Raw genomic sequence first — 26,623 nt, forward strand, 5'->3', positions numbered from 1 at the left:
CTGTAAGTGACCAACATCTCACCATCTATCATGTGTTATTTCATGGCAACCTGACATTTCCTCCAGCTTTACATTTTGATCCTTTTTGAGAGAGAAAAGGTTTCCTAATCTGGCTTTCAGCAACTCTTTGTAACAGTGTTTTTAAGCATTAGGGCTCCAAATGCAGCCTTGCATTAAAACCTCTGTACAACAATGGTAACACCTGTTCTCTCACAGGTAAAAATAGCTATGTGACAGTAAAACTGATTGCACATCTCCCCTTCACACCACCCAAAAAACCAGTGCTTCCTATGATGCAGTTCTGAATTGTATTTGAGGGACTGTTTGCCAGGTAACACTTAATGGCCTTTTGAGACATGACTCATGGATTAACTACTCATGCTGCTTACAGGATGCTGTTAATAACAATCAACCAGTTATTGGTTGAGACAGTGTTTTTTAGAGCCAATAGTGAGTAATAAGAACAAGGAACAATGTTGAGCACTGTGAACAGAAATGAATGTAAAATGCACAAATGTGGCTATAAGCCAATGTGACTGAACTAAAATCTTCAATGGGCTAAACAATCAAAACTGCTTATTCTGCAAAACTACATTTTTTCAGAAACTAAGCCCAATGTGGCATATCTTGAAAACTTGTTTAAGAAGCACATGAATGGTAGCAAGGACAACACAGTCAACAAAAACAACATGGAATTTGTTTGAGCGTATTTCACCATGCCCCAGGACTTTTAAAAATTCCACAAACATCAGCTGTTTCAGTCACCAACCCAATATGCCTTGGCTAGGAAAATCTCTTAAATGAGGAATATCTTCTGTTGGAGCAAGACTCATCTGCTCAACAGGGGACTGTGTTGCCTTTTTCTTGTGGCTGTCCTGGAAAGCATGGTCAGAGAATGGGCATTCTGGAGGTGACCTGTGGGCACCATCCTCTCTCTCCTTACTGTGTCCAAACGGCAGTATTGGACTCTGGCCCTGGTTTCTCAAGTCTATCTTTGCTAAAGGAAGCGTCCTATTCAAGTACTTCCTAGGCGTGGCCCATCTCAGAGGGTGCTTGTTGACGGCTGAAGCAGCCATGGCACCTGAAGCATTTCCGTTTCACAATTCTCTTTCAATAGCCTTATTCCATGTAGCCATAAGGATTTGTTCCCTTGAAGCCTCTCTTTGATGCCACTGACTCCTTCTAGGAGATCCAGGAAGAGGAGGTAAAAAGGGGTGCTGTGTGTCCCAGCATGGGCTCATGGCCCTTTCTTCTGTGTCAGCATGGAATCCTTGGGTTATGAGAGCGCTGTAATTGCAACTGGGAATCTCCATTTCCTTTTCATAGCTCCTGCAGCAAATAGCTCAAGAACCTCCTACCTCAGGTGCCTCTAGGGCCTCAGCTGAGCAAAGATGGAACAACCTGGCATATTCTTCTGTACATTTACTCTGTGTCGTGTTACTGCAAGTTCAAATAAAGGAGTGATCTTGATTAGTTTGCTCTAGGAGTTGTGCTGCTCAGAAGGGGTTGTCAGCCTTGGTTATGAGCTGTTTGGGGTATTCACTTGTGAAGAAACTCATCTGCACCCCCATACCATGCTGGATTATAGCATGTCAGTTGTTGACTCAGGATCCCAGTAAGCTAGAGAGATTTCCACATAGACTCAAAGTGGCCCCCTGCCTCCCATTATGTTTTTGCAATACTCCCCTCTCAAAGCATGCAGCTCTTCCACCTCTCCAGTGACTGCAGCGCTCACCACAGCCTCGTGCAAAAGTCGGCACCGTGAAAACTGTGTCTCTCAGAGTACCTGAGTGTGGTGTTTTGTTGTTTTTTTTTTTTTCTGAAAACAGCTTTTCTCCAAGCAGAGGTTGCAGGAGGATGTTCAGAAAGCAGAGTGTTATCCTCACCACTCCTCCAATCCTTTCAGGGAGCTAAATGCTGTATAAACACTCCGCACCCCTCCACCTGTGTTTGAGAGAGGCAACTGAAGCCAACACTTTTATGTTGCTACTAGGTTTTATTTTAACAGAATAAAGTTCTAACCTGTTTAATTACTTTGTTAATGGCCTCAAAGAAGACGGTGGGAAAACTGTGAACATATGACATTATGCACAGAAAAGACTTGACACCTGCATAGTGTTGACAGGAGAACAGTCAGAAAGGGGGCTCAGTGAAGGTTGTTCTAGGGGTGTGGTGGTCAAGCCAGGGTAAAGAGGGGTAAGAGCAGGTGGGTGCGAGGACATTGGTTGCAGTGTGAAGGTGAGAGCTTTCACTGTTGCTGTTTCATGTAGAAGGATTCAAAGGGTGTAGTCATGCTTTCTTCCAAGCACAGTTTCTTCTCTCACCACAAAGTAAATTTAAAACTTCTGGATAAAAACTGGCAATGCATCATCTGAGACTCGTACTGCAAAAAGACAAGACTTGTGGAAAGGTGTTGAAGGTTTTAAGACCTGTGACTTCAGAGTGCCAGGAAGGAAGTATTTCTGGTTGGGACTAAGGATGGTCTTACCACCTCCCCAGTGCTGTTCACAGGCCCTCAGCAGGGTCATCTGCTTTGCTGCTCAGGGATGCAGGGGCCGTGCAGGAGGCCACTGAATTCTCTGGGTTCTCCTATGAAGTTATCCCTGTACCGCAGTGTGCAGGTCAAAATGGTGGCCTGAGCCGAGGTATCCATCTGTACAAAGGTCTCCCTTAACTCTCCATAACAGGGGCACATCTACCCGAGGTCCGTTCTTCTTCTGTTGTCTTTATGAATGTAGCCTAGTGGGGTTTTTTTATTGTTTAATACAGCATCAATCCTCAGACCTTGGGGTAGCCCACTCCAGCTAACTGTCAGGCAGTTCCTGCAAATTGCCAGTAGGCTGTTCTTCCCTTTGTAAAACTTTCTGACCTCTCCTGGGGGAGACCCAGAGGGTTGTCTCTGAGAGTCCAGATAACATCTTTGAAGACAACACAATGCGGGACAAGTCTACCATTCATGTACATTTTGAGGGGAAAAAGGGCCTGGCATTAGGAAGCACACACAGATTCATCTCAGGCAAAAAGCAGTAGCAGTTGAGTTTTTTCAGTTCTCTCTGCATCTGGGGACAGGGAGAGGAGCAAGCCTACATGTGTCACCAGGTATCCAGTGCCCTGAATCCTATTTTGAGGAATGCATCCCTAGCCGTTGCTGGAGGATGCAGAACTGCAGCCCATTCTGTGCTTTGATTATTTCATGTCACCTTTAGCAGTGGGGTGCTTCACGTGGTACCTGGTGCATAACCTAAGACATAGTTTCACCAGAAGAGAAAGCATTATCTGCACGGTGTGCTACACCAGATAGGAACATAAGGAGGTTTTGTGCTTAAAAAGGACCAAGTTGAAAGCAAAATGGCTAATGTAGGTGTACTCGATTCTTTGGCCTAACATCTGTATTTACTGTAGTCTTAAGCTTTACAGTAGACTGTGATTGTTAGTATTTGCCAAACCACGCTTTGTAGTTTGCATAGCAGAGGTAAGTTGACATGGTAGCCTGTAAGGTAAAATAAATCTCTATAAAATATAAATATATTTTTATATATATAAAAAATAAAATAACCTAATTAATGAAGGTTAATTCATTTGTTTATAAAGTACATGTCATAACAAGTAAGATTTATGCAGAATTCTGATTATTGGTTATCTCTGTACTTTAACTAATATCCATTTAATTAATTGGAAGGAGGGGCTGCAATAAACCGCTTGGATTGCATACAGCTAACTGTAGTGTAGACCAGAAAGGAATGGGGGTTGAGGTGGACAAATCACTAGAAACTATTGCCTGAACATCAGTTTAGCTCGTGGCTAAGCTGTGATAAATGCTGTTTACTTGAATTTCTCTCTCTTTTTTTGGTAAATATATTATTGTTCTAAATCATGTGATGTTATTATTGGATCCTCAGATCAGAATGTTTGAAGTCTACACAAAAAGGTCTTCTTAACTTCAGCTGGAGGCCTTTCTGAGCGGTAACGTGATGTGTGATGATCATAGGTTATTTCTGAGCGTTATAAAATAGACATTTAATGAAGGACCCAGGGTTGAAGTACAAAATTCAGGGTAAGGTGGTCTGTGTTCTCTTGCTATTTCTACTGCAGACCGTATGATCTTAGAAGTCAAGTGACTGCCTAATGATCTCAGGCTGTAAAGGGAGTACAGTTCTTCCCAGAGTGAATCTAGCAGCTTCTAAAATGAAATATTGTAGCAATAATAAATAGAATGGCATTGAATGCTGAGTGTTAACATACTGTATATAATGCTGTTTAGGTGCAGCATGCCATGGAGATCTTACAGAGAAGCTGAAGCTACTGTATAAAATGCATGTTTTGCCTGGTAAGTAAATGATGTTAAAATAGCTGTCATCTTGTTGAGAACAGAAATTTGGAGCAGAGTTGTTTATGACTAGCTTTCCCAATTAAAAATTAATTTGTGGGAATTATTGTAGCTGTTTATGCAGCAGTAAAATAAGAGAGCTTCTACTGTAACCAGACATGGATTTGGAAAGTCTGAAAGCACCCATGCAGCCCTCTATTGCTCCAGCCACAAACAGGCCATTTATAGGTGTCTCCTGCCTGTTTAGCTGGGGTTGGTGACTTCCCCCATACATAACAAATACAGTGTTCTTCAGCATTTATTACCATAACGCACTTTATTTAACAGTGAAGCTACCTTAAAATGTTCCTGCATGTCCTGGCTACTCGTTTTCTGTCCCCAGGCTTTCTTCTTGGTTTCCGCTCTGGGCTGATACAACTGTTCGCAGAGGGAAACTCCAGATTGTTTCATAGATGTGTTTTCCAGGGAGCTGTACAAACTGTTGGACTCAGCTAAGTGAGAAAGGCAGTTTAGGGTGGAGAGGGGATGGAAACATCTCAAAACAGTTTTGCCCCTGAAGAAAATGATGTCCTGGAACTATATTCTCTCTGGCTTGTCACATGTGTGCCATAAAGAACCTATTGCTGTCCTCACTGAATCTGCTATTTAAGTATGTTGCAACTGTTTGGGTAGTTTAATTCTTGTGCACATTTACATCCTCTGGTAAAGATATCTAAAAGCTTTGAGAGGACATTCACCTTCACGTGCTTTGAACATGTGTCAGTGATTGCTCCCAGCTGGCTTTGCTGGAGGTGGGCTTGAGTGCTTCACTAATTTAACTGGAAAAAAAAATACAATTTTATTGAGCTATACCAGAAGAGATCTATTTTTAAGAATGCAGCTTCTGATATTCGGGGTAAGCTCATACCAAATCATGACTGACTTTGCAGCTAGGAAAGGGTTCATACCCTGCTTAGGACACGCTGAGCTGCACAGAAGAAAGTAATGGAAGCAGACACGGGAAGATGGGCAAGCCAGCCTCTGAAGGCAAACAGCTACTTGTTAGTCAAACAGTATTGGATATCGGGGAGGAGACAGTACAGGTCCAGTTGTTCATCTCCTGTGAGCTGAAAAGAGATGATTCCTAACCCATCACATCCTCACACTTGTACTTCTAGAAACTGACATTCTACATGTATCAGTGGAAATCCGTTATAGTTTTTAATTAAAAGGTGGAATTTTTAATGAAAGAATTTTATTCTATTGCTTAGATCCATCCCCTGAGCAAGAAGAGCCAGACTCTGCTTTTGAAGCTACTCAGTACTTTTTTGAAGACATCACACCCGAATGTACCCACGGTAGGCATCTTTTGTCTCGGGCATGAAAAGATGAGGTAATGCATTTCAAACAACATGTCTTTTTAGGAAGCTACTTTTTTATTGGATTAAACTTTGTAAGTGAAGTATACTCTGTAAAAAGAAGTATGAAGTCTTTGTATATGTTTTGATATCCTTAGAGGTGCAGGCGAGTGTACACTAAGAACTCCCCTGGATTGTACATTGCAGAAGTACTCTCAGAATAATGTCATCAGTGTGTTGCAATAGAAGTAATTTTGTGATAAGTACAGCATGTATGCCTTGATGGAGAATGAGAATAAATATATTGGCTTTCAAAATATATTTGGATCAGAATTTAAAATATTCTAAAAAACTGAAGCCAAAAGGTATATCAAAATGTAGTTCAGCAGTTTGAAATCTTTTTGTGCCCTAATGAGAACTTGGGTCTCATCGCTGTTGTCTTAAGTGGCATTCTCTTTCTTGAGATATTTGATGTTAGGTTTCTCTCTGATTCAAGAAAAATATCGCCTGTCCTTCAGATTACAGGGGGAAGGAAGGTTGTTTGAAAATACAGATAAAAATTAATAGACTAGAGATGGCAATTTTAAGTCCTGATAGACAAAAGAAGATGCACTAATATAATCACCAAACATATATCATGCTAGAAGCTGTTTGTGTTGTGGTAGCACAGGCTAATCATTGTAGTACACAAACAAAACCTAAGATGGTCCCTGTCTTAGTACTTATATTATTATACGGAATTTATCAGCAGATTTAAGAATAAGCAAAAATCATCATTTAGTCCTATCCTTTTTACTCTGCATTTTCTGCAGTGTAAACGTCTTCTTTATTTGGCACTGTACACGTGGAAAGTATGTATGTATCTAAAACCACACGAATCTCTCTCCCCCCGCCCCTCCGCTTCCTAGTTGTTGGCCTAGACAGCAGGAACAAACAAGGAGTAGACGATGGATTTGTTACAGTGAGTCTGAAAACTGACAAAGGTATGTGTGGTGTCTCCATTTGAATTACATCTTTCATTTCTTGTAAAGATGCTCCTTTTGAAAATGGAAAAAAAAAGTATTAATTTAAGGTTTCTTCATGGACTTTTCCTGCATCTCTGGGTAATTTGTTCACGATAGGCAAGAAGAGCTCACAAGAGAATCGAAATTATCTGAGAATGTGGAGCCAAGAGAATAAATCCAAAGCAAAAACCACAAAGGACTTGCCCAGACTGAATCAGGTACTTCTGCTGACACTTCCTTATTTTTCATTAACTTTAAACTTCCTTCACATACCTATAAATATTCAATACATTAACACTGAATAAAGGCTTTATTTTGAGGCAGATACTTTTTTACCATAGCAGCAGTCAGCTGATTGCAGAAGTTAGTTGTTTTCAACATACTGTAACTGGCATTCAGCTCCCAAAGCATCCTAAAAATGAGATACACACATATAGGAATGATAACATATTTTGATCTCTAGACAAAGGGTGATATGACACTGAATATCACCAGCTAGCTCATAATGTCTGATACACATTACCTGAAAGAAGCATTTCATGTTTTGTAATTTATGCTGTCAGTCTCATTCCCCTTAGATCCATAGCTGCTAAGGTGGAGGAGACCCACTGGGACAGCTGTTTCCTCCAGAGCATATAGGGGAGGCTTATTCCCTGTAGAGCAATGCTTCTTACTTAAGGTAGTCTTAAGCAAATCTTCTTCCTATTTAATTCGTGAGTTTTGAATTCCAAAAAGCTCACATCCAACTAAGTTACCACTGTCAATTAAACGAGTGCTGCACGTCTCTTATTTAATTTTTCATTACTTCTCATTAGTTTTATCAGACCCCTAGTTATACTTAGCGTCATTCCTACAAGAAAATCCACCAAAATGAATGCTAAGTGCCTCACTGCTCACCCTCTGTTGCCCTCCTGTGGCTGCAGAGAAATAGATTTGTCATATGATGGAGGAAACATCCAACAGTTTATTCTAAATAGCTTTGGGAGAGGCCACACACCTGCCTGCCCAGTCATAGAAAATGCCTTCTAGACTGCACCTAGATTATTTCCAATTTCAGTTTACTCACATAAACGATTGTGTCATACCTCCATTCCAGACTTCTAAAACTGATTTAGTAGATCTCAGTCTGATTTGTTTTCTGCTCTCTCATTAATGTTTCCTCCCTCTGCGTTTAGGGACAGTTCATCGAACTGTGCAAGACAATGTACAATATGTTCAGTGAAGACCCCAATGAACAAGATCTGTACCACGCTACCGCTGCTGTGACGAGCTTGCTTTTGGAGATAGGTGAGGTTGGTAAGCTCTTCAGTGTGCAGCCCACAAAAGAGACAGACAGCAGCAGTAACAATTGCAGCAAAACTATCCAGAGCGAGCTGTTTCAGAAGAAAGAGCACCAGCAGTACCCCCTCGAACAGCACAAGCCGTTCCAAAGCAGCCTCATCACCAACGATGAGGAGGCCATTTGCACCGACAGCACCCTGGGCATGCAGATGGAAGACATTAAGCTCGAAGACTCTTCTCCCAGGGACAACGGAGCCTGTTCTTCCATGCTCATTTCCGATGACGATACAAAAGATGATAGTTCGATGTCCTCCTACTCAGTACTGAGTGCAGGTTCGCATGAAGAAGAAAAGCTGCACTGCGAGGACATCGGTGAAGACACCGTTTTGGTACGGAGCAACCACACCACTTCTCTTCATAGAAGCACTAGCATTGACAGAGACTGGGCCATTACCTTTGAACAATTTTTAGCCTCCCTTTTGACTGAGCCAGCGCTGGTTAGGTACTTTGACAAGCCTGTGTCCATGATGGCTAGGATCACTAATGCTAAAAACGTAAGGATGATGGGTAAACCAATAACCTCAGCCAGTGACTATGAAATCTCTACTATGTCGGGATAAAAGGCAGTCGGGTTTTTTATTTGTTTTTTTTAATTCTGTATTTATTAGTACCTGGCACAGGCCCTGGTATTTTCAAAACATAATTGTTTTCACTAATGTGAAAATGTTGGGGTGCAAACTTAACTATCTTGAAGTATAATCACTCTTTCTGTGGGAAATGTTACACAAATGCAAATTTTATTCAAAATACAGAAAAAAATAACAGTTGTCAGTGAAGTGTGTGTATTATTAACCTTGCTATCAATATAAAATGGTAAAGATTAGTTCTTAATTTCTAAATGTAAACTTAATGCCGATATTTACGTGCGTTTTTAAAACAGACATATATAGAGATCTGATTCTTGGGGGGAAAAATGAACAAAACGGGAAGTACCTAAAATTTAAAGGGACACTGTCAACCTGAATAGGACCTCAGGTGAAACTAAGCTCCAGGCAACATCCCTGAAGGATAATTTCATTTCATATAACTTTTTTTTCAAATAGGATAATGGGTTTTAACGTATGCTTCAATTTCATCTTTTTGAATATATGAAAGATCACTTCAGTGACACCTGCCTGGCTGCTAACTTCCACTGCTTGAGACTGGTACGCTCAAATAGAAGTGAGAAGTCCATCCCAAGCCTAGCTGGCACATCAGGCAAATGTGGTTAAAGGTGATGATTTCTGCTCCGACAGAAGGCAGAGCCCATTTGCCTTTCCCTGGGTTCAGGGGCCTCTGGCCACACCAAACCCAGCAGAGAGAAAGCCCTTTCCCAGCTGCGGCCACCAAGGGAAGATCTCCAGCATCGCCCTGCCTGGAGCTGTATTGCTAACCAGTGGACTCGGAAGCTTTGCTGGTGTGCTCCAAAGACAGTGCACGCAGGTCCCAGAACAGATTGGTAGAGTCTCTTTCTAAAAATCGAAAGCTGTTTTTAAAAGTTTAAAAAAAATATATATATATACTTCTAAGGCTGGATCTACAGCATATATAGCTTAGCTCTTAAAACTAACCTTTACCACCAACCTATTATATCCTTGTTAGATTAAGAAAATAAAAACCTGTATTGCATAGGTCTTCATTTACAACAGTGTGAAGTAGCAGTAATGAAAAAAATCTGCAAGATAATGTAACTGAATGTTTAAGTCTTTCTGAGAACACTGTCACTTTATATAAAATGAGTAGTATCCTGTATCAACTTTCTGAATAATATGTTAAAATGGAAACTGGAGCACCTGCACTTTGAATCCTTGCTTCTTTTATACAGATATTCAGGATTTTTTTTTAAGTTTTGTTAGCTGTTTTTTAATTCATATTCGTTCAGTTCAGGATCATGCCTACATGCCTAATCTTTATTTGCTGTTTTGAGAACATCTTCTGTAGAATACTGTTGATTTTTTTATACTCCTGTATATTGCATCCATGTAACTTGCAGGTTTTTTAGCAGAAGCTGTGTTTAATTATTTCGTTTTAAAAGAATGCTTTTAAACTGTCAGATGAAGTGGTTTTTACCACAAATAGGTAATGTGAACAAATAAAGTACACTCTGCACAGATTTGATTTTTAACTATTAAAGTCACACTAGAGGGAAAAGTAGGTGATTGTGTTTTATTACACAGACAAATGACTTTGGATCTTCAACACCAGGTTTCAGAACAAAAACATTTGTTGTTTCCACGCCTGGTTTTGTTTAACACTTGAGTGTGTTTAATTCCACCTGCAGCAAGTAACCCATGCAAGCTTCTCTCACACCACCCAATTTCATTAAACAGTTTTCCCTGCTATGCTCACATTTGGTGACAACAGTTGCTACTACTTTTTAAGACCCCCCCAGATATTTTATGACTCATCTTTGCTCAGCTGAAGCTCACTAGGCAGGCTTTTAAGGCTTTAAATATTAGAATGTTTTTACAGGGTACTGGCAAGCTGAGATGTCAGCCTCAAAACTATGGCAGTGACAGAACAGACACGGATGTGCTCTACTCAGTGAATTACATTTTTGAAACTTACCATCTATTTGTGTATATATAAAGTTAATTTGCAAAACATGGCTGTTAATTTCTGAGCACTGCTCCTATATCCCTTGTCTCAGTCAGTTTACTGTTGATTTTTTTTTTTTTGTTGGGAGTAGAGTTGTCTCCGTTATAATTTAGCCATATGTAGATTACATATAACAGTATGAAAAAAGCAATATAGCCTTTCTGCATATGAGCCTGTGCGGATTGGTTTACATGTGTATCAAATAATGATATTCATCTGAAGCCATAATCACCATTTTGAAGAATATGACTTTGTTCTAACTTAAGATGCCAAGGCCAGAGCAGGGTGCTTTATTGTAATGCCTGGCAGCTGACTACATTACCACAGAAGTCTTCAGCACTAATGGTTAACATCCTGAAGTGGACTGTTGACCTTTTTAAGTTTGCAGGTCCCTAAAATATTTCTCTTTTAGGTGTCTGTCATGGTAAAGTGAATTTAAGCCTATCAACAGTCTTCCACACACCCCTAGAGATGCACAGACCACAGACGAAAAACGTTTCTTTATCTTAAAAGGGCTCGCCAGCTCTGCTCCACACCCCACCCACAGGGCTGGGGGTACAGCCTATCATGAAAATTATTTTGCTGTTACAACTCCTGTAACAAGAAGAGGCATCCACAAGTGGATCTCTGGTGTAACAGGAGCCATTTTACAGGGCAACTTCTTTTTGGTTTGCTGCAGTGGCCTTCCTTACCTTCCTGATCATGTCAAGAAAGCTCCTAAGTGTAAGCCGAGTCATCTTTAAGAATGGCTTTGCTACAGGTAGCAGCCAGGAGAGCTGATTTTCTCCAGGTTTTTTTGGGTGAGGCTGCTCACCTGATTAGGGCCACACAAAATGGCCACCTGGCAGTTGCCTATTTGATGACAAGATCTGCCGTGACCTGTTCTTTAGTAGCTGGGTGGGAGCTGATGAGAGGAAAGCTACAGAAGAGTTCAGCTGACCGGCACGCGGTGATGTGAAACCTTCGAGAAAATGTGAGTGAGTATTTTTGAAAGTCTTGCCTGTATGCGTAGGCATGCCACACAAGCAAGCCGGTATGGCTTTAGAAGTGCCTATGTCTTGTGCTTTGTATGCTTTGAGACAGTCTCTTTAATATGCGAATTGTAGCGTTTAGTTAGGGCTGTTAGTCCCACAGCTGGGAGGGGAAAAAAAAAAAGGAAGACCTTTTTCCTCTTCAGAGCTGAGATCTGTGACCGGACACTGACATGCGCTGCTGCTTTTCTGGCTTGGTAGGAGCCTGGTGGCAGCAGGGTGCTGCCTGCCTGCCTGCCTGCCTGCCTGCCAGGAGACAGCAGATGATGGGGGAGTGGGAGGTTATTTTATAGAGCTTTCTCTATTAAAAAAAAGCCACAAAGAAACATTATTAAGTTTTCTTCCAATCTGTTTTCCAATTTATTTAGATGCTGATAGCGTATGAAAGTTCAATGGTACTTCCTTCCTTCCCTGTAGCACAGCTCCTGAATTCTAGGCGTTAGAGCCGAGGGTTGTGTTTGAGACTTGTAAAGGTTTGTGTTACACGAGTTTTGGGCGAGCAGAGAGAAAGCTTGTTATGTGTTGTATTAAGCCTACTGAAAATTTGACATCAAAACTGTTACAAAGAGAAAAGCACCTTCGGGATTCTCACGGAGTGATGCTGGAGCTTCTGTTATAGTAGATGTCGTATGTCGGGTGTTGTGTCATATATTAAGATGGCAGAGGCTGGTATGGTATATATGGTGTGGTAGGTAAGGGGGCTGTGGGAGAGAAAGGGAATAGCCTTAAAGCAGTTGGTCAAGCAAAGAGATGGTGCTTTTGCTTGGAAAGCTGTGCAGCCGGGTCTGGTTCCTCAGCTGCGTACTCTCCAAGCTTCTGGATCCCTCCTGTCACAGGGTCTTCATTACTAATCTTTAATCTTGCAGCAGCGTTTTGAAACTCTGGTAACTGGGTCTCTCGACAGTAGGTGCGATACAGAAACCAACAAGAAACTGTTGGGAAGAGTTTGACTTCCATCAGGTTACTTAGAGCAACAAAAGGAGGCTGGTGCGTAAGCCCTGTAAGCCTGCAGCCTGCCTCAATGGAAGAGCAATAGGGCAGAGGAGGCACCCGTGGCTGTACCAGTGTGTTACAGGTAGGGAGCACAGCTTACCCGGTCTCCACCAATTTGGGTTGTACGCACGTTGATGAGTTCCAGTGCTGTTACTCTCCAAAATTCTGGCATCCCTTTGAGTTACTTAACCATCATCTCTCGTCTGTTTCAGTTCTTGGTAATTCAGTAATAATGAGGTACGCCATAGCTAGAGGATGCCTTTCTTCAGAAATTAAGTATTAACTGTAAAAACCACTTGATGCGGTTGTATCCATTTTTGTAAGACAAATGGACCAGTCGGGCTTAGACTAAAACATCTGGAAAAAATGAGAAAATACTAAGGAGTAGCGTATGGGTTGATAGGTTAGCTCAGCCTATGGTGGAGCGTGCCTTAGTATCCTGACCTTTTGCTTAGCTAGAGCAGGAGGTTCCAGTGCCCGGGGCCTTGCTTCGGACTCTGGCATCAACACCTGATGCTGTGGGAGACGGCCGGTCCGTGCCTAGAGCTCACCAGTTCAGATGCAGGCCGAGGGGTAACGTCACAGCAAGAATGAAAGTGAAGCGGTCACGTCTGTTGCTGAGCCTTATCCTCTGGTTGGAAGAAAAGATTTCTTTTACGTTATTTCTTTCCACTAGAAGATAGTCTTGAGTCAAATGTTATGTACTTCAAGCAGCGATGGTGACTTTTAATGCTCATTTAAAATGTTGATTTATTCAGCAGTGAAAATATAAATTGGCCTGACGGCAAATAATTAGAACAGAACTGCGGCAGCGAAGATTACATTGGAATATGGCTAATAATAGAAACGTGTGATCCATGCTGGTATCAGCAGCGTCGTCGTGTAAGAGTGTTGCAGTGCTGGGAATACAAGGGATGAAATACAGGAAGTCAGTCTTAACTGCAGCGCAAGGCTCTCAAGAAGGGGTGGCAGATAGTGTGTCTCAAAACATGTCACACCAGAAGAGAATTTAACTCTGGTTCTTCTCTTTTCTGCGGTACTCAATATCTCCATTTAAATTTCCTGAATAGCTGCTTCCGCATCCCTTTTTCTAAAATAACTGGTATTTGCATAACTGACCAACTTGGCATCCGGGGTTTGGAGGAGTGGGATGTTTCTGTAGTGCAGGGCCTGCTCTATGCTTCCGAAGTAATAGAACTGCTACAGGTGAGATCTATGTAGTTCTCATGCAGTAGCACTTTCGTACATTAATGGAAGCGTTTGGTCTCCAAAATTCAGGAGGAGAAACAAAGGCTACCTGAGAAATACAAATGGTGCTGAAAAACCAAGTAAATTATTTAACATCGCTTGTATAGAGATGAAGGCACGGTGGAAGATACAGAGGTAAAAATATTTTCTTGGGTAAAAAAAAAAAAAAGACATGAAAACAAACCAGGGTTTCTCTTTCTTTCTCCAGAGGAGTTCTCCAACTCTCCATTTTGTTCCTGGAGTTTTGCTCTCCTGAACAAAAACACTTGCGCTTCGAGTTAACTCCAAGAGTTAACTTCCAGGTCCTTCAAACAAAATCCTTGTTGTGGTTTTTTTGGGTTTTGGTTGGCTTTGGCTTGTTTTGGGTTTTGCTGGTTTTTAAAGCTTAAAACAGAGCTTCTTTTAAAGTGAGGACTTCAAGAGCAACTGAAATAAAGCAGTAATAAGTCTCTACCACTTGCAGCAGAGTATGGCAGCCTACCTGGGTAATATTCTCTTACATTCCATGATCAAAATTCTGGTCCATCACTAAAGAGAGCAACGTAGTGCTCGCTCAGCAAAACTACTCTCTGCCTCCTTCCAACCCAACGTGCTTTTCGTATATGCTATGTATCAGGGAAGCGAGGTCCGCTTTCTGTGGTATGGACTAAAAGCATTTGAGAAAAGGGATGCTGCCACCTTTCAGGTCAGGTGTAGAACAAAGTGAGAGGATAGCTGGAGAAGCCGGTCAGCGAGCAAAGCAGGAAGCCTTTCCTCTCACCTCGCGCGGATGCCGTTGGTCTGGGCGATACGCCATAGCTGTGACTTTGGTGAGGAGTAACAGGTTGACGAAGGTCGGGGCAGCAAGGGAGGGTTAAAGGCCATAATACGCACAAATTCGTAATGTCTGTCGAACTCGGACCTTCCCGTTGCACAATTTCCTGTTACAATAGATGTAAGATTTCAAGTGGACTTACACGTAAGCATGTTTTTCTATGGTATCGGACTAATCCTGAGAGTTAAAAACAAACACTTTTTGCGTGGATCTCAGTGAGATTTAGATCGTATTCCTTTCTCCTGGTGTTTAAGGTACGTATCTTGGATGATGATTTAAAAACTAGAGAACGTATGTGAGCCAGCTAGCGTTTGTTCCAGCTGCTGCTGTTTTTTCCAGTTCAGCTTCCACACACACAGATGTTCTGCTGCCTACCACTTCTACAGTTTGTGCCGCAGCACTATGAGGAAAGGCACAAACGCAAGCCCCGTACAAGAACCACCGAGACCTCTAAACAAGTTCTCAGAGCTGGAGAAAAAACAAAACAAATAAGAGAAGATAGGATAAAGCTTTCTCTCGTATCACGGTGCACGTGCGCGAACTGAGAGCATGGCTAACTGGAAATGGTTACGTTTTCTAGCAGGCCGTAACACACTGACGTTGACAATATTTTGGAATAACTCGTTCTTTATTTGCTACCATTGTAAACGTCTCTTTCCGTTACACAGACATCACAGTTTACATTATTGCTTTTATATTGCGGTAAACAGAAATTTCTATTAGTACGCAGCTATCTAAGCACAGTGTGATAAGAAGAAACTGCCCACAAGCTGTCTTGGGCCGGGTTGTTTTTTTTTTTCTTCCCTAGCGAAAGACTATATATTGACTGGTACAAGAAACATCGGTCCAGAGATTGATCACCATTGTACTACAGCAACACAAGACAAGCATGACAGAAAGAAACACCACCTTACATCTTTACCACAAATTCACTAGCAGTATTTTCAAGAATACTGACTGCTGAACTCCCACCTAACTAAATACAAACCTTTTCATCACGATAATTCTTAAAACAAGGCTAACCAGTATTTTTTTTGTAAAGCGTTTGGTATTTAAACTAGGATGGAAAATCTAGAAGATGAATGGTTGGGGCTTTCTGTGTGTGTGTGTGTTTTATTTTCTTGTTTGCATTTTCTTTCGTTTTTCAAAGAGTGAAAATCCAAAACTATTTATCTGAGGTGCTTAAATTGGCCCCTTTTCCTATTGTCCTTTGGGACAAAATGCCCTATTCTTTACACTGCTGTATCAGATGACAGAAGCACAACCAGTTTAAAAACATTCTCAGTTTCTTTCTTCCTAAGTAGCGCTGTCTCCAAATCGCTTTCCAACCAAGTTGGTTATGTACGAAGCAATGTGTTTACCTATTGAAAGACTAGGTTTTACTTTTGCTTGTGATGAACTTCTACTTATCTTCAGATTAATTTGTTCACGGAGTGGCACCACGTTTCAAGCATACACTAAACAACACAAGTGGAGGTAGTTTGTTAAACAGTTGCTACAGGAACAACAACAACAACAAATTTAGAGAACCACCTTGTTGTCTTCAGTTTTAGATTTTTTCTAAAATTACTATTGCATATAAGCTTTCACACAGTGAATGCTTTAAAGAGGCAGCAAGTTAGAAAACTAACAGTACTTGCAAATTCTGATAATACATTAAAACATGACAGTTAATAAATAACAAGAGAATTTACCAAGGCTTTAAGACTCTTCGAATAAACCATGAGCAATAACTGACGTTAAACAAATTGATTATATCAACTTGCAGAAAGGTGGCCTACCTCCATTTTGAATCTTCCGTAACCTTAGGATTGTCGCCCCACAACAGTTAGTATGAAATACCACCGACTAGTAAAACATTGTTCTTCCCTCCCCTAAACACAATTTTACCTTTTCCCATATATTTTCTAGCTACCACCGTAATACAATTAGCCTACCACTGGTGCAAAACAGGGACACCCAGTACTAGCCTACATACAGGGAGTGACCCCTAGACAGAAGGACTTGGCTACTTGATCGTACAAAACTACATGCAAATTCTAACTGTTTACTGGGGAGGTGTACTGGAGCCTAACATAAACATTCACCTTAATTACTACGTGCAAACTAATGCATTCCCATGTATCTCACTCATCTGATGATGGTTGGGGTTTACTTTTTTTCCTTTTACGCTGCCACAGTTTACTCCCAGCTCACACTTTGATTTAAAAAAAAAAAGAAATAGCTAATGAAGATGCATCTCCCATCGGGCTCAATCTACATTCTACACTAAAGTGTCTTAGGCGTGCGACAGGAAATCTGGAACTTGATGCTCAAGGCTGGAAAGAGGAGGGTGTAGATTATTTTTGCAACTGTTGCCAAAAAGAAAAAAAAAAAAGGTTGCAGAGTCTAGCACAGGGGAGGGTTTTAGAGAGATGGCTCAAGCAGTTTTGTTACTTGCTAGCAAGCAGTGGATGAAAATAAAGAATGGGATCTCCTTCCCCACTGCTGCTAAACATACTGGGGTCACTTCTGAAATTCAGAAAGTCAGTCTCACATTGCTTGCAAAGGAGATCTACAAGCAATAGCAAAAATTATTACTGAAGGTAGACAAACATGACAGAAGCTAGGGCTAGAGAGTAACAGACAACTAACTGTGAAAGAGTCCGCTTCCCACTTCTCTCCTCAGATTTTAGGAATGTCCAGTATCTACAAGGCTCAGAGACACAGAGCTCCACCGCAGGACCCGAATCTCAGAACGCTCTCCACAGGACCTCAGCTTTTTTCAGTGGTGAAAATTACAGGACCCAAGTACCTGGGAGTAGCGAAAGAACTAGGCTTCCTGTGGTCAGCTTCGTATCTAATCTAGTCAGTTTAGCTGTTCAGCTTACAAGCCGTGGCATAACCGTAACTACTCTCCCTACAAGCATCTTCACGTTACCTTTTCTTTTTTAGTAGAATAGCATCAACCCAACATAGATGAGATGAACCCTTCTCCACCTTGCACATGTTAAACTTAAGAATTGTTTAACTCTCGTCTATACCTAAGGTACCACAAAAAGAAAACAGAGCTGCGTTACCTCCTACATATATACTGTCTACCCTGATCAGGAGCTTTCCTACAAATAAGAGATCACCAACATTTAAGGGATCAAGAGCAATTGGGTGGATGCAGTGCAAGAAGTCACTAGTTACACGATACGGACTCACAGAATTACTGAGGTGGGAAGGCACCTCTGGAGATTAGCTAGTCCAACGCCCTGCCCAAAGCAGGGTGACCTACAGCAGGCTGCTTAGGACCACGTCCAGTTGGGTTTTGATTATCTCCAAGGAGATGTAGCACTCCATATTGTAATAATACATTTAATACTTATGTAGTGTAACATCACTCATTACAAAAAGGGGTTTGTCTTTTTTCCTTCTTGTGTTCAATATTTGTACTCTTCAGGAATCTCTTCATGATTAGTCATTGACTAGGAGTTAACCAATTTACCTGAGATGATTTAAAAAAAAGCATGAAAGCTTCTATTAGCATACAAATTTTGTGCCACTGTGTGCTATTTAGGTATATACTGAAAGAGTCTTTCCCAAATAAGTCGAGCTTCTAAGGCTATGATCTGGTTACAGAATCAAAATAAAACACTGATTGAGTAAAGCAGAAGGCACTTATTTAATAGCAGATTTTAGAAAACGAAGTGATGGTCATACCAAATCTGTTTAAAGTTGCTTTAAGCAGTAATTAGTCACAATATAGATATAAAGTCCTATTGACTAGATTGTCTGAAGATGCCAATGTTAAGGAACGTATCGCAGTTGCATCCCTTCCATGGAAAATACATCTTTGTTAGAGACTTGCACTCAGGTGTGAATCTATTTTCACAAAATAGGGACTGCAGCTGCAATAAAGGTTTTTAATGAGTGAACTTTATAAAAGGGCTAAACTAACTCTCTTGTATTTCCCACTGAGCATACCCCATTAGCTGCTAAAAGAAAGGCCTGACAACAGATACAAAGTTGAGCAGCCTGAGCAGCTGAAGTCAAATTAGAAAGAATTGAGAATTTTTACAGTAGGAGTATTTTTTAGAAGGAGTAACTTTAGTCTGAGGATCTGATCCTCACACTGATGATTTGTGGTTCTTTTTGTTCGTTTGCAAACTAAGCTTTTTCCAAGCATAGGAATTTGCTGGTACAAATCCATAGATAAAAAAAGCTTCCTTAGCCAGAAGCAATTTCTAGGAAGTTTGTCAGTATGTTGATGGATTAAGCCTCCTCTCCAAAATCATAAGCGACTAATACATCCCCTTCGTGGACCTCTTCACTACAGAGAAATTTAACATTGATGAGTGAACAATTGACTACATGTACAGAACAAGAACATAAAAAGTCTAAAACCAGAGTAATTTCAACTAAAAGAAGTTTTTAAAAGACAATTAACAGTCAAACCTATTCACAGAAAACATGATGCGGCATAAATACCTGCTTCATGTTCCTGCACCAAGGAGTATAAAAGAAATTGTGAAAGCAAGTGGTCCAGAGGCTCTTGAGATTTGTGGGTTGGTTTTTGTGTTGGTTTGTTGGTTGTTTTTTGTTTTGTTTCTTTTTTAAAAAGCTGTCCTTTGGAGAATAGCATATAAAGACCTGTAAACAGAGGTTGATTGTCCAAGCTTTCTTAACTGAATTTTGATATTTTTTTTTAAATGTAAAAAAAAAATAGTTCTATTGTTAAACAGTTTTTGCCGAAACATGCAAAACTTCCATCCAAATGCATAATTCCATTTTTGATGCAGAACCTCATAGACTGCAGAGGAGTTAAGGTTTCTTTGTATTTTGTAAGGTTAGTATCACATCACAATCCATTAGAAGTCCCTTAATTTTTTCATGGAATTTCTCTCTGTACTGGTTGAAGTGCATAATGCTTTCTGGTTCTTCTTCAAACCAGAACTTGTCAAACTCATAAACCAGATAACCTGTGAAGAAAATAAAATGCAAATCTGCAAAAATGACCTCCACAATTTTCTGCCTTGATCTAGCTAGACCTAGAATGATCCTTTAGACTCTGTTCAATCCCTTAAAATAGGGAGTGTCCCATCCTGGTCAACACCAAGCTTTCGGACACTGTCATAATGAATAAAAAAATAAATCTGCAGATACTGAGTTTTCAGCCTGCAGTCTCTAATATATAGAGAGCCACCCAAATTTATCCCTTGAACATACATTTCTGTAGCACAATGTTTAAGCATCAGGTGCATTTCCAATACCTGATCCAGAAGATAAACAGCTTGCTCTGGCTCATGAGAAAAGAGTGGAAACGCACTCCAAAAACCCTAAACTCTACATTGTAGGCCTCCCCCCGGTAGACTGTGCTAAAGAAGCTACAGATACTTACAGTAAAACTGATGGAAGTGCTCCATCTGCGGCAATCCAGAGACTACGTTGTACAGATGAGACTTTAAAGCACCGTTCTTAAGTAAGCTGTATGCCATTTCTGTCAGATTGATTCCAACTATTGCATAAGAATATCTGCAACACCAATCACAGGTCATGTTTCGCCTTATGGATCGAAGGGCTTAAAAGCTTCCCTGAAACAGTCTGCATTAGGATAACACTAAGAGTCATTTTTCCTATGACACTTGTTGACAAGCTGACTCTGGCCTACAGACCGCTCCTTCCATTCCCTGGCGCATCCAACCATGTAAAAGTTACTTAAAAACGCTAGTTTCCTATACAGGAGTATGGCAAATGCCTCCATTAGGCAGTAACGAGATGGTAAGGCTAATCAACACTGACTTCAATTTGCTCATTTGAAATCATTAGATCTGCTGGAATATTAAAAATCGGATATCAAAAACATTGTTACAGTATAAATGGAATGGCCATCTCAACCTGTTCTTCAAGCTGAAAAAAATCTGGCTTTCTGTTGCACGGTATAGAAAGCACCACAATAGAAATTCTTAAAGGACTGTTAAAACAAGTGTTTCTGTGGGAAGGGGAAAAAAAAAGGATTAATTTGTGTCAATGATATGGGTATTTAATTGATCTAAATGTCTTGGATACCCTATTCATGACATAGTTGCACAAGGTAATATCATTTACAATCGAAGTCGTGAAAGCCTCCCATTCTTGGGAGGTGACTGAGTTAACCAGGGACTAGATGGATCAGATGATATACACGGGTTTACCAGCTTTCCTCTGTATCTGACTGATTTTAGAGTGTATTTCCCTGCAAATTGAGCTAAATGTTTTAACATGCAAAGTTTTCAGAAATGAAGTTGAACAGCAACAAAATATCTATTTTTATATACTTATCACAGAACAGAAACCTAGCAAAAAAAGGGTCCTTAAGAGATAACCTATACCCTCCCAACACAGGATCAGTAAGAAGGCAAGAAATAAGTATTCATTTCTAAGTCTGATCTAAGCCTATTACAAATAAAGCTAACCAGGATGTTAAAGGTGTTCACTGTGTTAACCAAAGCCAATATTTTGCAACGTTTTTGTCCCAACAAGTCTATTCTGAAAAAAAAAAGAAGCTGCACATAGTTCCCAGCCTGAAATTGATTTCTGTGTTCGGCTTCTCATGCCTTTCTACTTTGGCCCTTTTTTCATCCTTTAACGGAAAAAAGCACAAATATTTTCCTCTTTATTTTCAGGACACATACTTGGCAGTCTTCACTTGAGCTCTTATACAGAACAAGCCAGAAAAAGTCATATAGTGACTTACCCCAGCTTTGGGTGATTAGAATGAGAAAGGATCTGACGAGCTTCGTCGGTGTAATGCTTACTAAAATACCTGTCAGTGTAAAACAGGATCTTCCATTATTTTAAGTTCATATAAAAAAAATATTAATGTGTTCAACAACAAAACGTGTAGCTTTAAACTAAAGCTGAATACTACTCTGTACTGAAAAATGGCACACATGAAAACCAAGGAAAAGGTAGCAAATTAAATTAGATTCAGCATGAACTAATACAGTAAAAAAAAAAAAATCATTGCGATCTGAACATCAAATATGAAGTTCACCCAAGTCCACAAATTAGGTCAGCAAAGTTATGCAAACCTGTTTATTTTTCATTACAGTAATTAATTCAGGCATTTTAAAAGCTTTTGACAAGTTATAACTTTCTAAGTTATAACCTATCAAATCTATCATATGACAACAAAAAAATAAGGTGTCTTGGGCAACTTTCTGTTCCTCCCCTCGCTTGTTGGCCTCTACCCAACCACACGTTTACAGATGTGCAGCCACTAGAAATGTTGACTTATTTAGATAATACTGTTTTTCACTGTACAGAAGCCACTATTTCTATTCGCTTCTATTCAGCCTTTATCAGAAACAGCACTAACTAGAGAAAATACATAGGTATTGAAAATCAGTTACAACAGAAATTAAATACTTCTTTTCACTTACACCAGATTCACTAACCCCAGCAGGCCCATTCCTCTGAAGTCTGTTTTGGGATCATCACCTTGGAAGCCAATGTCGCACCACTGCTTGGTGATTCTGGCCTTCAGATTCTCATGAGGCATCAGCAAATTCCAAAGCTGCACAAATATGCTTCCATGTTATGCACAGCTGCTAAAGTATTCCAGGTCACATAGTTCAGAACACTTGCTGCTGCACATTAGAAACCATTCACCAAGGAACAGGATACAATCTGCATGCTGTTCTTTTCTGTTAGTGGCAATCTGGAGTCATACTACAATGGCTTATTTCAGCAATTATGAAACGATTCCATTTAACATTAAATGCAATAACTTCCCTTCACGGACAAAGCCACTGTATCAATACTAAAGAAACAAAGACTTGTTTCACTTCAGAAATTAATTTATGCATCATCTTCCGACAGGACAGCTATAAACTGAAGTACAAATTCTCAATGAATGCTTATTTAACACGTCAATGTTGGGACTTGCATAGCAAGTTGAGATAATTATGAAATGCTAAGAAAATGACATGCTACTATATTTGCACGGTAGAAGCTATTTAAAAAAGCCTCAAGCAGTATTATATTATTTGCTTGGTATTATTTATTGTTACCTAAAATACATTACTGATAGGTTTTATCTTCCAGCATTAAACTATCCTCTTTGACGTTGACTGGGATGCAGTAATAAGAAAACACTAGTGTCTTTTTTATTTAGTAATTATCGGTTTACAAAGTTAGACATGTGCATAAGGTTAAATATCTCTTTAGTTATGATCCTTCAGTCACCCCTTACAAAATTACTTTGCTACTTATGTGTTGTTGCTATGTCTGATTTCACACAACATAATCCCAGTGCAAGTAACTCTAGTTTACTAATTTGTTTTGCTTTGATTTTGTATTTTAATGTGTCACTTCTATAGTGGCTTAGCAGTTCACAAGTAGAAAAGACCTTTAAATAGGCTAGCTGGTAAGAACGCTACCAATAAATTAAGTTCACTCAAGCTGTTGTACTTGGAAGGAAAAAACAAACAGCTTTTGTATTTAAAAGATTATTTTCACCTCAATTAACTGTTCCTCATGTTCTTCGTTATCCGAATCATACGGGACCTTCCTCAGATTTTCCACATTCAGATAAAGTTTTTTATAACCTGATATCTGCAGTAAGGATATATGCAGATTTGTCTTAAACCTGAAATAATAACAAAACACCACACAGAAGCTATTAAAGAAGCGTAGTTAGCCATAAATTCTTGCCTGAACTACCAGATAAAACCTTTCTTATGTTAATGCAATGTAAACACTAGAATTAGGAAGTGCTTTATGTTTATCTTTCAAACTACAGCATATTGGTTAAGTATACTGCTATATGGATCTTATTTCTACTTAAAAAAACCTCTAGCCGATTCCAGCGCTGCAGAGTCAGGCCCTATTCACTTAAATTATGGAAGAAAAAAGTAACTTAGCTGAAATCTGTGATGACACAAGAAAACTCCATATATCGTCCTGACCCCTGTACCTTCACGGACCCCCAAATTTTTTGTAAGTCTTAAAGTGAAACTTTGTCAGAAATGCTTATAGCTTCAAAGAAGCATTTCATTAAACCTTAAAATTTTGACTATTCACATTTTTCCCTCTCAATCGCTCATAAATACTTATGCAGATGAATGCAAACATCAATCAGGCATCACTATACTCTCTCAAATATATCTAAGCAATTACATAGTTCATGTAATCAACCTATGCTATAATCATATTACTTAGAAATAAGGAGTAACAGAACGGACTTGCAAGATAGAGATGCAGTTATCCCAAATCTATGTCAATTAAAACTTTGCAATTTATTTTCTAGAACTGAAGAGGACGTAACCATTACCTTATTTTCTAATTTCATTCTAAAGATTTGTGCTGAATGGCCTAAATATTGTATCAGATTAAGCAACTGCAAGAACGCGCCAAGAAGTCAGAATTATCTGCCAATGAAGAACTTATGTTCTGGTTCCAAACGTACCCTGTATCCTTCTGCTCAATTTTCTTTTCTTTCATTACATCTCTGATACACTTCTCCATTTCAGCTTCCTCAACGTGTACAGCATTTCTTAAAACCTAGGAAGTTAACACGGTAAAGGACTTCATGAGGAATGCAGAAATCGATCATCTACTTTATTCTTATTTCTCAGCTTCTGTATACCTGCCACGTACGTATTCTTTGCTATAAAAGGACAACAGTCAATTTATTGCAAATGTTTACAATAAATGGGCTCAAATCGCACATAAAAGATCTGCAATAATTACATAAAAGCATAATCTGTAACTTTGTCAGACTGTAAACAACGTTTACACAGGAGTCCCATAAAGAATAAATAAAAAGCTCGAGAGTTGCTTAGTCTAGGTTCTCGTTTGCCTTCAAATGTCAAACTTTTCGAATTTCAAATTTTTCAAATGCTTTTCAATTGAAACAAACGCAGCTATCGAGGAGCAAAAGTGGTAAAACTTCAGTAAGGAAATAATGCTTCAGAATTAGAAGACAGTGAACGAAGTTGAGGTTTCAATGCTGGGGTGAAACAAAAGAACTTGATGTAAAATACTGCTATTCTGCAGTCTTCTAGAGTAAAGGGCAAATATTAGTAATGATAGTTATACACCGCCCACCTAAAATCACTTCACAACAGTTTAACTTTGTCTTCTAAACTTTTTACGGTCAGAATGCATTCTTTAATACAATCCATGCTAACACCAAAGCAGCTTCATTTCAGTGAAGTAAAAAGTTAACTCTTTTAAAACTGAACATTAATATATTTGATATAATCATTTAATTGGGAGATGCTAGAAGACCCACCCATACTGTGCTCTACTGCAACAAAGATGCTTGTGGCAGTTACTAATTCTCTTTCAACATCACATTGCAGCGATCAGCTAGAAAAAGGGAGAATGCAGTCACCTCGCTGTCTAAAGAGGAAAAGTTTTGTTCAAGGTGTACAAATCTGGGGGTTTAAAGTGTTAGCTTATGTCTAACTGCTACAGAGCAATTGGAACGAGCTTGTCAGTTAAACGTCTACCTGCAAACTTGCATTGCTTTTTTTTTTTTTTCAACAAATTCAAGATGCTATTGTATACACTGCATCGAAGTGCTTTATCCGTATCATTCATCTATATCACACTTCTGGTTTCTACAACAGCAGCAAAAGAGATTGTCGTGACAGGGAGAACCGACCCTCTCCAAGAACAGCAGCTCTCTATAACGACTTGTCTGACCTGCTGCTAAAGAGCAGGTTATCTTTCGGAGATGGAGACACACAGTTATTTTTGAGAAAGCTCGACTAACCCTAGCATACAGAACCCAAAATGCTGTTCTCTCCTCTCTGCCCTTTTTCCTCTACTTTCCTCCACCCTCAAAAAGTAAATGCACGTGTTCTTTTCTGGGATCTGTCTCTGAGAGAAGGTTTTATTGCAGTATGATCTCCAGTATCTTTTACCTTATTCTTTGACGATTCCAGCGAATGTTCTGCAATACAAAAAAAGTAAATGTCACGGTTAAATTGAACTGAATTGTTTTAAATAATTGACAATAGGTTTCTTGTGGCATGTAAGCATTATAAAATTTTCCATCCCTTTTACACATGTAATTAACAAAAAATCACTCCATCTTAATCAACAGGTATCAGGTAACTGAAAGTCTTAATTTACACAGATTTTTTCATAATCCCCGAGTACAATGCTGAAAGTAGACTCGGATTTTTTAAAACGTCGATCAACTGCACGCACAAAAACAAAGACAAATTCGACAAGGCGTCAAGACAAAAATGTGTCTCTTGATATTTTTCCATTCTTAGAAATGTTTCTGTGTTTATTACTGAAGAATAAGGAAGTCACTTCCTCAAGCTATTGTTAAAAATGGCAAAAACTGTAAGTAGTTTCTTAAATTACTATTTTAGATCAAAATTCTGCATCAAGCAGAACTGTGCATTTAACTGCTCTCCCTCCCTCCCCCCCCCCAAATGCATTCATGTCTGTTCTGTGGGGTTTTTTTTAATAACGAGAAGGTAAAAGCATACACAAAGTGACGGGAAGACTCTGGGTAAAAACATTTCTGATTCGCTTTTTGAAGCTCACTGGAATTACCTTAGCAGGCAGGCAAGGAAACCACATCTGGCATTCTGACCTAACGTTCCCACAGAATAGCCAGGAAGAAGGGAGCAGTGCAAACACGATCCGGGGGACGCGCGCTGCACTCGGGACAGGTACCGGTTTCCAGCGGTTGCTCGTCCCGACGTTTCTCAGGACCTGAACCAGTCCCCCGGTTCAGCGTCCTCCATTACCTATGCTCAGCGTCCGCCGCGCGCCTGCCTTCGAGCCATCGAAGACGCGCTGTAACTCGCATCTCCGAGTCAGCAGCCTCAAGATCCACTTCAGCCAGAACCGAAAGTAGTTGCTGTACAGGAACCCCCAGAAGTACACCAGCATCTTCTGCGTGAAGAAAGCCCCGCGTTAGCAGGAGGGCCGCGGCGGCGGCCCCCTGCGTGACTAGCCTTCCCCGCCCCGACACC

General features: G+C 40.0%; 2 protein-coding genes across 3 annotated transcripts in view; one reads left to right on the forward strand and one right to left on the reverse strand.

The window, feature by feature from the left end:
• TBC1D9 (TBC1 domain family, member 9 (with GRAM domain)) overlaps positions 1–10,095 on the forward strand; it is a 53,724-nt gene extending 43,629 nt beyond the window's left edge. Inside the window, exons 17-21 of the mRNA XM_009328864.1 lie at positions 4,262–4,327; positions 5,578–5,664; positions 6,573–6,647; positions 6,786–6,886; positions 7,844–10,095. Of these exons, the coding sequence (XP_009327139.1) occupies positions 4,262–4,327; positions 5,578–5,664; positions 6,573–6,647; positions 6,786–6,886; positions 7,844–8,569 (1,055 nt within the window). The 3' untranslated portion in view covers positions 8,570–10,095. The remainder of the gene's footprint in view (positions 1–4,261; positions 4,328–5,577; positions 5,665–6,572; positions 6,648–6,785; positions 6,887–7,843) is intronic.
• A 7,215-nt stretch (positions 10,096–17,310) lies between these two features.
• ELMOD2 (ELMO/CED-12 domain containing 2) lies at positions 17,311–26,547 on the reverse strand. Of its 2 annotated transcripts, none has more exons than XM_009328767.1 (8): positions 26,396–26,547; positions 25,553–25,581; positions 24,088–24,182; positions 23,139–23,268; positions 22,076–22,194; positions 21,373–21,441; positions 20,038–20,171; positions 17,311–19,618 (listed from the first exon to the last, which is right to left on the reverse strand). In XM_009328767.1, the coding sequence occupies exons 1-8, from the start codon at positions 26,538–26,540 to the stop codon at positions 19,461–19,463; spliced, it is 879 nt and encodes a 292-aa protein (XP_009327042.1). In that variant the 5' UTR covers positions 26,541–26,547; the 3' UTR covers positions 17,311–19,460. The 2 variants fall into 2 exon arrangements, with proteins under 2 accessions (XP_009327042.1, XP_009327041.1); XM_009328766.1 differs by having other exon boundaries at positions 22,061–22,194.
• Between the last annotated feature and the right edge of the window lie 76 nt (positions 26,548–26,623).

The sequence above is a fragment of the Pygoscelis adeliae genome, unplaced genomic scaffold (assembly GCF_000699105.1).
Source record: "Pygoscelis adeliae isolate BGI_AS28 unplaced genomic scaffold, ASM69910v1 Scaffold66, whole genome shotgun sequence".
Classification (NCBI taxonomy): domain Eukaryota; kingdom Metazoa; phylum Chordata; class Aves; order Sphenisciformes; family Spheniscidae; genus Pygoscelis; species Pygoscelis adeliae.

Excerpts from the sequence above, each read along its gene's own strand:
- ELMOD2 (XM_009328766.1), bottom strand. The coding sequence starts at position 26,540 with ATGCTGGTGTACTTCTGGGGGTTCCTGTACAGCAACTACTTTCGGTTC. Across the intron at positions 25,582-26,395 it reads GCGGCGGACGCTGAGCATAG|AACATTCGCTGGAATCGTCA; the intron begins GTAATGGAGGAC and ends TTTGTATTGCAG. Across the intron at positions 22,195-23,138 it reads ATGAGGAACAGTTAATTGAG|CTTTGGAATTTGCTGATGCC; the intron begins GTGAAAATAATC and ends ATATTTGTGCAG.